General features: G+C 44.7%; 1 protein-coding gene across 1 annotated transcript; it reads left to right on the plus strand.

The window, feature by feature from the left end:
- Positions 1-337: 337 nt before the first annotated feature.
- LOC108230200 (circadian-associated transcriptional repressor) lies at positions 338-10419 on the plus strand. Its single transcript, XM_017406220.3, has 6 exons — positions 338-493; positions 2454-2889; positions 3224-3299; positions 4070-4148; positions 5763-5889; positions 8878-10419. The coding sequence occupies exons 2-6, from the start codon at positions 2494-2496 to the stop codon at positions 9268-9270; spliced, it is 1071 nt and encodes a 356-aa protein (XP_017261709.1). The 5' UTR covers positions 338-493; positions 2454-2493; the 3' UTR covers positions 9271-10419.
- Positions 10420-10882: the final 463 nt, after the last annotated feature.

Raw genomic sequence — 10882 nt, forward strand, 5'->3', positions numbered from 1 at the left:
AGTTTGAGCTGAATGTGTTTGGCCCAGGTCCTCTCGGTTTACCGACATGTTTCTGGTCCAGGCACCAGCATCCAGATGATAATGTGGCGGGGGAGGGAGGATGGATGCCTGTGGACTGACCAGGACCAGCTCTGGCTCGACTTTTCGCCCAGCTGCTGGAATGGAAACCGATCCTCGTGTCCACGTGTTTGTGTCATTTCCATCTCGTTTGCATATGTAAACCGGCCTCGCCTATGGCTCCGCGGCTGCACCGAGCGCGGCGGCCGATTGGCCCGTCGGGAGCCAATGAGAGAGCCGGAGCGGGCGGGCCCCGCCCCCTCAGACACGTTGCCTTGGGAGAAGCTACACGGGCCGATCACTGGCCGTGGCCGCTGCCTCGCCGCTCACACGCCGCACGTCCCGCACATCAGCTGCTCCCTGGACCGACAGTCCTGCCGGATTCACCCGCCGAACAAAAGGAGGAGGGAAGACCAGCCGCCGCAACCTGTGGACGGTAAGGAGACCCCCGACATCACCCCCCCCACCACCGCCTCGAAACAGGAGCGGCTCCGTCTGGAAAGACGTGTTCTGCTAGCTTAAAAGCGTTATTTTTTTTAGGAAAACACGCAGAGGAATTTCAGTCTTAATGATGAAAATTAGAAACTAAATAACGCGAGGATGTCTCTGCTGCTCGTAGTTTTGTTTCTGGCTTTATTTAATGTAGGCGAGAGCAGCCAAATTGACTGAAAACAATGAGGAAGTCTTTTGTGTGTTTCACTGAACTGGGTCTGATAGGCGGACAGATCCGATCATCACTTCTTTTCTCTCCCACTATAATATTAATGCTAAACCTGCTGGTGGCAGAAATATTCTCATATTTGTGCTGGTAAATGGTGGGCATCATCATTCAGGATCCCCGCCTACAATAAAGGGTAAAGGTGTTGTTAATATTTGATATTTTATGTTTTTTTCATGTACACAGTAAAAAAATGCACTCTGTGAAATGTTATAATATGTGTAGAGGGCTATATGGTGTTGATGTGTAATAAACATTAAAAAAAAAAAAAGTCCAGGGCAGATGGATCTTTGAACAAGCCTGACTTGTTTTATTACACAAGTAAATCAAATCAGGGCTAAAACAAGTCAAGGCACTGATTGGATGCTAAATCCTGTTTCAGTTGTGTTGAAGGCTAGGTTATATAAAAATCCAAGCCGATTGCTTCCCTTTTAGCAGTTTTATGAAACTTTCAGCTGACCATCAAAACTGAGATCCCCAGTGTAAACATTTTAGGTTAAAGCTTCCTTGTGTTAATTGTGACGCTTGTGTAATTCTTGATAACTGTCTGGAGATAGCAAAACACTGTATTCAGATTGTAAACACCTTTTTATTTTTTTTGCTTTTACTCCCGGAGTTTCTTATCTGTGGCTTTTATTGCAAAAGAGAAGCATGTTGGTCTGTGAACAACAACAACAAAAGTCAGCTGAAAATACAAACTAGCCTCTGTCAGGCCTGGGTTAGGTTCTGTAAACGAATAAATCCTCTGCTCCACCCTCCTCTTTGACAACAACCTCAAAAAGTGGCCATCCTGAAACAAAGAGGCGGCGAGCCATTGCCTCCCCTTCCCTCGGATTTCACAGGAAACCAGAGACGAGCCAGACGTTTAACCATTCAAAACACTAAAAATAATCCCCGTGCTGAAAATGCTGCTCTCACTTCCTTCGTGCGCTAATCGCCAAGGAAACGTGTCGGAGCTCCAGCAAGCAATTAGGCATCCGTGAAGAGCATTTTGGTTGTGTTTTTTTTTTTCCCTTATTCTTTGTCTTTATTCACGAGGCATTCCTCGATCGTGAACGAGCGGCCCTGGGTGTTCTTATTCTTTTGCTGCCCCTCAAGTGTCATCTTCTTGGAGGAGGTCAGCAGTCCTCTGATGGCAGACCCCTGCCCCCTCTGAATAAACAAGCTAACAGTGTCTGTGAATGGATGTGGTAGCAGCTGGGAGGCCCAGCTTGAAAAAAAAAAAACAAAAAAAAAAGAGAGAGATAAGCAGGGTGAGGAGAAAATCCTCATCCCTGAATCCTGCAACACTGGGAGGTTTTCTTTGAATGGCGACGAGAATTTGAACACGTGACGCTTTTAAGGTGTGGAGTATCGTGTGGTGTTCGCTTTTGACGGCGGTTAGCCCCTGTTTACCGGCTCAGGTGTTGCATCTGCAAAACAAACAGGTCATTGTGGTCTCACTGGTACCATCTGCTCGGCTTGCTCTGTTTTTATTCTTGTCTGCGCGTTTGGAGATGCCTGTTTTTCTGAGTTATTATCATTCTAACTTGCTGCTCTCGGTCAAGGACACTCCAGCAGTTATTTTGACTCGATTTAGTTACATTTTGGTCACTGTGTCTGCAATCATAGCAGTCTTTCACTCTTTTTTTTCTTTTTTGGTGTTGTTGTTATACTAAAGCGAATTTCTCTCCCTCAGGTCAGTGATGGTCAGTGCTGGTTAGAGCCTGCAGCTGAGGATGTCTGCTACAGATTCGGACAACTCCATTGATTGGCTGGCTAGTGACAATGAGGAAAACGACAGCGAACAAGAGCCCGACTGTGCTTTGAGGGACGGTCGGGCAGAGGCTGCTCCATCCCCCAGCAGCGGCCCTCCCTACCCGGGCCTGTCTGACAGCAGCAGCAGGCCGAAGGAGGGCGGCGGGAACTGGAGCCAGGTCTCCAGCCGGGGGTCTCCTCGCCGCGTGGAGCTAATAGACAGGGACGCCGCCGTTGGGCTGCGTAAAACTCAGCACGGAGACAAGGCGACCAGCAAAAACACGCAGCCGGCGAAGAGACCTCACAGCTCCGCAGAAGAGCAGAGCAAAGAGCGGCAGCTCATTTCGTCGGAGAAAGATCACATTTTTAGCAGCAAGGTGAGCACCCGTGTGACTAATGTTTGCTTCCCGTAGGAGGGAGCTGACGGTATGAGCAAAACTAGGACGTGGCCTATCACCCAAATCAACTCCCCTGCTGATTTTACAGCCATTTCCAGTAAAGATGACCCTCCCTTGTAGCTGCTGTAGGACTGTTTTTTCTGAGGAAATTGAGCCACTTCATAATATGCCAAGGCCTGCGAGTCAGTTAGCTCGTATTTATAAGTCAATATTGAAAGGAAAAGCTGTTTAAGTTGCTGCGATATCAGCCTTACAAAAGGTGTTTGAGCATGTTCTATCACCTGCCTACAAATCAATCTATTATCATTCGCAGTGCATGGAGCTACAGTGCTACATTCATCCGCTGTCATCAATCTTGAATGGCCTTCGTTCAGGAAGATACAGAGAAAGTAAGTCAATCATTTCATGTGCCCCCTGCCTTTTTGTCCTCTTGTTCAAAGTAAAAACACTTAAAAATAATGTATTGCTAGCTTTTTTTTTGTGCATTTTCTTTTTTCCAATTTAAAAAAAAAATATGATCACGAAATTCTGCTAATCCTTTAGTTCCAGCTGTGAGCCAATTTGGGTAAAAACATCATGTTTCCTTAAAGGAATATTAGCATCTTTCGGCATCTTTCGTTGCCCCCCCTGTCTTCTTAATAATGCAAATACGTGTCCCTGAAATTTGGTTTACAGAATCGTATCGCTGCAGGACCAGCCACAAATATTCTCCTTCTGTGTGGGCGTTTTGTAACAGAGATGATTTTGGCTAGCCACTGCAAATATTTCTAGGAGATAAAGAAAGCCCTAAGTAATGTTATTCTACCCTAACAAGTGCAAGAAGCCTCACACTTTACACGTCGTCATAAACTTGGCAGAGGCGAGTGGGAACATACTGTACCACACACCGCAGAGAAAAGCAGCTGCTGTTTGTGTTTTTGTCAGATAGGCATTATATGTGCCGTTGGAAGATGTAACCATGTCCAGGCAAGCTCTGAAACTGCTTAGTTTGGGATCTTGGTCAAACCCAAAACCTTGTGTGACCCAGCACTTCCCGCTCGCTGGAGCAGGGAGTCTGTCCCCCTCAGTACAAACATTTTGCACAGCCCATCTGCCACGCAGACTCTGCCCTGCTGTCGACACACTTCAACGCTGCAGCTTTCTTCTCCTCCTCCTCCAGGGCTCAGCAGTTTCCAGGAGAGCGTGGCCATGGACCGGATTCAGAGGATCATGGGAGTCCTGCAGAACCCCTTCATGGGGTAAGTGCAAGCCACGTACTCTTCCTCCGTATGAATGGACCTCCGGTAAAAACCACCGGCATCGAAATGCAGTTAGCTTTCTAAGTGGTCTCCATTATGCCTCTGACACATTGCTCACAGCAGGTTTCTGCTACCCCCACACATTCAGGATAAATTTACTGCAGAGAAGGCTGAGTCGCACTTTAGCCGGGCATCTCGTTAAAAATGTATCATGCTCCACTGTGGGAGAAGCACGCTTGATTAGCTCTCCACTGGCCAGACGGTGTAATAGAGTATGATACCATCCGTTTAAAGGAGAAAATTCTGGTCGTGCACTTGTATTAAAATTTGCGATATTTCACAAGATAAAATCAAAAAATAGCAGCCATTCTGAGCCAGCTCATTTGACCTGTAGTTATTATTGTTCCTGCAGATTTATATTGAATACACTCTTGATATTAAAGCGTGTTTTTCCTAATATCTGTATGGAGCTTAAAAGAACTGGGGTTGTGTGTTAAACTTATGAACAATGAATATTTAACGGACTCAGTTTTATTTCTTACCGGAATGATGAGCTAACAGCTAGCCCAACCAGTTCTGAGACCAGGTTTTGCATTGCACAATTATTCTTATGAAAAAATGATGCGACACTCCCGCAGGCAGTGTCCCGAGCTGCACAGGAAGTGCTACAGCTAGCTGGGAGAAAATCTCTTTAACGCGATCCAATGTGTGTCAGTATAGAATCGAAAACGCCGGACATTCTCAGACAACTTAACTGATTTGTATACTCTTAATAAAAACAGAAGAAAAAAAAACGTACAATTGTTATTATTATTCCTGCACATTCATATTGAGTTTAGCACTAATATCAGCGGTTATCCCGGTGTCTGTATGAGGCTTCCAGTCAGTCTTTCTGGGCTGGGAGATATGCTGCTGAGTTTGGCGCAGTAATTGGAGACCTCTCCCACCAGCTGCTGCCTTCATACAGAGACAAAGAGTGGGTGTGGCCGCCTCCCACAGACAGCCAGGGCCGAGCCTGGAAGGTGGACCAAACCCCTCCCTCCGTCCTCCCCTCTTTCTGCTCGGTGTCGCCAGCTGGCAGCCCCCCTCCGGCAACACAATTGCAGATAGGATCAAAGTGACTTCTTTTTTTTTTTCTTTTAGCAGTCACCGTTGCAGATAATCTTTCACATGAATTTTACATGCTCCGAGCGGAATACAGCGGGAAGGTCCCGATCATATGGCACGGGCTAATCCCCACACGCCACCATCTGGTTTCGTCAGAGCTTTCGCGAGCAGGACTCTTCTCTGAATTTAGTTTATTTCCACAGTGACGCTGTTGGACGCCGCTCTGGCTTTGGTGTTTATATTTAGACGCGAGCGGAGCTATTATACGTCAAGCCACGTGCGAGCTCCAAACATGTGAGAAATGTGCTCAAGACCGTTTCCCCCACGCACACATGGAGTGCAGCCCTTACTGCTTGAGTGTTCGCTCGCTCTTCGAGATTGCATATTTCCTGGCCTGCGTTTGATGGGGGAGATAAGATTTCTGTGAAGTGGCTGGCGAGTTGAAGGTTCATGCATGACAGCACAAGTAAATACTCTCTTTTCTTTCTCTCGTTTTTCGTTTCCCAGGGAGAAGTACGTTGATATCATTCTCAAAATGGAGGAGATGTTAAAGAGCTGGTTCCCTCACGTAAAACTCCAAGACCAACTCACTTCTACCCAAACAGATGGAGCCATTCCAAGCAAGAAGCTTAAGGTAAATGTCTTTAAAAGAAAAAAAAACCCGTTGTTTGAAAGCTTTTCAGGCAGACTTGTGCCGCTGCCAAGAACATCTAGTGACAACTTGGTGATGGCGCGACAAAAATACCCGTTGTTATTTAATCACAGGTCCGAGACGAGAAAAGGAGGATTAAAAGCTATTTTTACTGAGTCTCAGGTTTTCTAAGAACAATGACAGAAGAGGAGCGGTAATTGGGGGAGGCGTGCCCCTCGTGGGCTGTGAGAGGTCACGATAGCCTGGAACATTTCTTTTGTGTTTAATTGATGTGGATTAATTTCTGACACTAATCACATAAACAAGAGTATCGAGTTCCAGTTTTGTTTCAGTTGACATTAAGATGCTATTTTTGTCGTCTTGCTTGTTCTCATGCCGGTAACCTTACCGCTTTGTGATTTTTTTTTCCAATAACAAACAGCTGAAATTTCATTTACAGGGTGGAAGGGGTCAAAAAAGGCTTTGTTACACATTTCTGCTGCTCGGAGAACATTTTAGCTTCTTTTGACTCTGCGTCTTGGACTGACATTTTAGAGTTTTTTTGCTTAAAAATTCTTGAAAAGCACAAAAATACAGAATTAGAGTTGGCAACAGGTTAAGGTCACTTTGGAGCATTTTTAAGCTATGAAAACAGAGAGCTTCCTTGTGGGTTTACGGAGCACAAAACAAAGCTAAAAGCAAATGTTACAAAAAGAAATCACCCTAAAATTAAAAACTAATGTTGCTTTTTCTTTACAGATTTAAAATAGAAACTCCTAGTCTGTGTGTTCACAAAAGATGCATTAAGGCTAAAGATCCCTTCATTCAGAAATCAGTTTAAGTTTAAGTAAATTTTTTAAATTAGGCTTGTTTTAATGGTTCATGAGAAGTTGAGTTTTTATTTTTTTATTTCTGAGTTCCAAAGAAAATTTAAAAAGTCACATTTATGCTGATATAAAGAGCAAAAAGAGGGCTGTTTGTATAAAATTATTATGAACATTGTGCTCATGACCTCCAATTGAAGATATCTAATATTACCTGCTTTTTCTATTTTTCAGTAAATTACACTCAAGTCCCCTTTTAGGTTCATCTCTGTGCTCCTTTATGGCTTCAACTATTAGTGAGTCAGTGTCTCTCCCACTTAAAACAAAATAGTGATTTTTATTCTTAGCTGTAGCTCAAAGTTTTCAGTTTCCTAGAAAATAAATGTAGTATTCGACAATGTCATTTTGTTTTCTAATGATAAATGAAACCAAACCATCGGCGCAGATGAAAACCATCCAGTCAGAGCAGAGTAAACTTTGCTGAGAGATGATTTTTTTAAATATAAATAAATACATTTAAAGAAGCAGAACCAAATAGCCTTTCATAGCCTTTTCACCTGGACTCTAATTGTCTCCTGTTCTTTTGTCAGAACGCTTTATTATCCATAACTACAGTTCTGCATCCTGCACAATAGATGCAACTGCATGTAAGATGCGAAACTTGATTCAAGCGTTTAAGCCGTGCACAAACTACATATGCATTTAAGTGTAATTTTACATTCTGCTCAGGGTTTGTCGGTGTAAAACCCACAGCCCTGAGCTCACCAACGGGGCTTTTTAATTGGAGTTGGAACTAGTTTATTCCGCATTCAGTCCAGCAGAGATTTGCTGCCGTACTTGTGGGTGTTTATTGGTTCGAGCTCCATTTGGCATTTATGAGAACGTTCTCATTTTCACCCAGAGCGATCAAAAGCTGACTTTTTTTTTTTTTTCTTTGACGGAAACTTGCTTGCTGACCATGGCGTCTCCTGTGGAGGCTCTAAAACCAACAGGCAAGACGGAGACCGATAAACCGATCTGCTGTACCTGTTGGCGAAAACAGCTGGCGGCGCTTTCCCTGAACCGATGTTGGGGCTGACATCTGCGGTCCAGTTTAAAAATAATAAGCTTACCTAATTATCCCAGGAGATTGTGCAGGAAACGGCGTAATGCCCTTCCTTTATATCATTAGAGCGCCTTCAAGCGCACAGTGCCAGTTGGTTCGGGTAATGCTAGTTAAGTTTTTTGCTTTAGCTCTCACGGAGCAGCGAGGAAACAAGCAACTAGTGGTCATAAGAGAGCATTTAGGTGCTTTTTAAAATGTGTTTAAACATGTTATATAAATAAAACTAAGGGTGAGCTATAATTACTATCAGATAATGCAACAAAATAAATATAAAAGAAACAAATTGTTGTTAATTTAATACTGGTGACACCTTCTGTCTGATGACACCACAACCAGCAGCAGAAATTTTCTTTGGGAAGCCTATGCTTATTTTAATAGGGTCTATAGGAAACTTGTGATATATTAGTGTCATCACTTAGGGCAGTATCTCACTAGGCTGCAATTAGTTGGTGAACAGCATTCTCCAGTGAGTCTCAAATCTGTCTCAAGACCACAAGAGTTGTATTTTTCCTCCTGCAGAAAACCTCCACAACTACAGCACTGCATCTCCAGGTCTAAAAACCACACCCATGATAAATAATTACTAAAAAAAACTGGTCTAAATCTTTACTTCTAAAGTTTGCCCCAGTCGATTCAACCTTAAGCATGGGAGCAGCTGCCAGGCTGGGTACAAATCAGGCCCAGGTGGGTGGAGATGGGCAACAAAATAATGCGCGCGGCCAAGAATACGGTTTTGCAAGCTGTGCACACCGACACAGACCAGGATTTTCAAAAATTAGTTGCACGAAACACAGCCACACAGCTCACTGGTCACTCGGTTGCAAACACTCAGAATTGTGTGAATCTGCAACTAAAAATTCTCCTTTTTTCTCACATATTTGAGACACCGACTCGTCTCCACGAGTCGCAGCCCAGTGAGATACTACTCTTAGCAAGCACCTGTGTGTTTACAACAGATGTGAAGTAAAATCTGGGCTCATTCTTCAGTCCAGATATTATCGATTTATTGATAAAATGCTAAAGATCCGACACCAAACTGTGTTTTTATTTTCCTCCAACCAGGCATCTCCAGTGGCCACACCTGCAGCAGTGAACCCCGTCACCGTGGGTGATCTTCCAGCCGGCACCAAAGCTCTGAGAGTCACAGACCTGACTCCTCCCGGAGCCTACTCCGCCAACAACCTGAAGTGGCTCCACACGTCACCCATCTGCTCCCCGACAGCAGAGGAGGCCCAGGCTGGTCCCAGGCATCTGCTGCTCCCCAGAGACAGAGACGTCACGCAGGACAACGCCGTCTCCTCCAGCACAGACAGCCACGCTAAGTCAGACTCTGTGGCCCGAGGCCCTCCGCCGGGCAAAATCAACGCGCCCTGCCTGGAGAGGCTCCTGAACTCCACAGACAGCATCATCACACGCAAGGGGACGGGGGGTTTGACGGGCAGCAGCTGGTCCTAGTCCACGAACGGGGCTGGGAGTCCGGCTGTAACCAGCCTCGCCTCGCCCTCGCCCCGCCGGGAGCCAGTCAGCTCGCTCAGTTCATTCCAGCCTTTCAGGAGAGACGGGAGCATTCAAAAGGGATCCTCTTCAGCATGGAACGAGCGTTCGACGGACCCGAGAAGCATCCGCCTTTGTTTTCCTCTTCGTCGACCCGTCCCCGTTCTTTGTTTGCGCTCTTGAATGTGCGAGCGTCGGATGGATAGATTCCACGCGGCCAGGTAACCCTGGCATCCGTGAAGCCGCCCCTGCACCTAAAAACAAAGGAGGGAACTGCAGGGTTGGCTTGAGCTGGAAGGAAGCATTGTTCAGATATCCAAACATGTCAGTGATCTACATATTGTGCTGAAAACGTGGGTTAAAATGTGATGTCTTTCCCCCCCCACACCACCGCCACCTCCCCCCGTGACTCCACTCTTTACTTTATTGATGTGACTGTTACTCATTTCTTTACTTTATTGATGAATCTTTTCGGTACAACTGTTCTACCTCATTTTGCACCACGTCATGGTTAGCGGAGTAGGAATGTGAACACTAAAAAAACAAAACAAAAGTCTGAGCGGATGAGCCAAACGGAGGTGTTCAGGACAAACAGAGGATGCTCTCTCTCCACACGGATGCTCTCGTGGCCTGACTGGTGCCATTGTAAAGAATGTCAGCTGCAGATTTGTTTTCTTTTTTTTATTATTATTATTATTGTTGTTGTTTTTTTCGAGTCTCCCAGTAGAAGGCAAACAGTGCCTGCAACGTCAAGCTGTGCCTGTAAGCCGCTTTAATGAAGAGAGAAGTGTTTAGAGTACCTGCTCCTCTGTGGGATGTACGAGTCAGGAAATTTCACTCTCCTGCCGTGTTCCTGTATTGACTAAATTATTCAGATTTGCCAACTTTCTTTTCTTTTTTTTTCCCCCCTGTGGTGGAGTAGAACGATTCCGACTTTTATTTTGCCACAGAACTGGGCGGCGTGTTAGACCACCAGAAAAGGGACGAGGTATGTTTGTTTGTGTAAATCTTACGGAAAAGTTGTCAATTCACCCTGAAACGTGGCCTTTTACAGTGTGAAATTTTATACTTTCGAAATAAATGTGGTTATATTTGTTTGATGCAAACGCTGCCGGAGGTTCTCTTGTTGTCCATTTTTAGACAAAGATCAGTAAACCTGTAAATTCAGATGGTCAGTGTTGTACTTTTACACCCTGTAAAATTTTCTAGGAGCTACGATTTCATCCTCATTATAGCCTGTGTGTCAATTTCTTTAAATGACCTGCGATTCTGAATGATTGCTTGAAATTATGAGACAAACTCTCAAAGGTTAATCTATGAAATGGTCCATTTTTAAACCTGAGATCGAATCCAGCTCATCACGAGTCAATATTTTCAATAAAGTGTTCTGCTGGATTTACGTGACAAACAACCAAATATTGAGGGACTCAACGGGAACCTGATTTCCTGAGAGGATAATAAATATTACTAAGACTATCAATGACCGATGAGTCCCAAAGTTGAATCTGCGGGGTTTTTTTAGGAGTACGCTTTGAGTTGCTTCACGTTTCCGTATTTTAAAAGCAGACTGTAA

Source organism: Kryptolebias marmoratus, linkage group LG11 (genome assembly GCF_001649575.2).
Source record: "Kryptolebias marmoratus isolate JLee-2015 linkage group LG11, ASM164957v2, whole genome shotgun sequence".
NCBI lineage: Eukaryota > Metazoa > Chordata > Actinopteri > Cyprinodontiformes > Rivulidae > Kryptolebias > Kryptolebias marmoratus.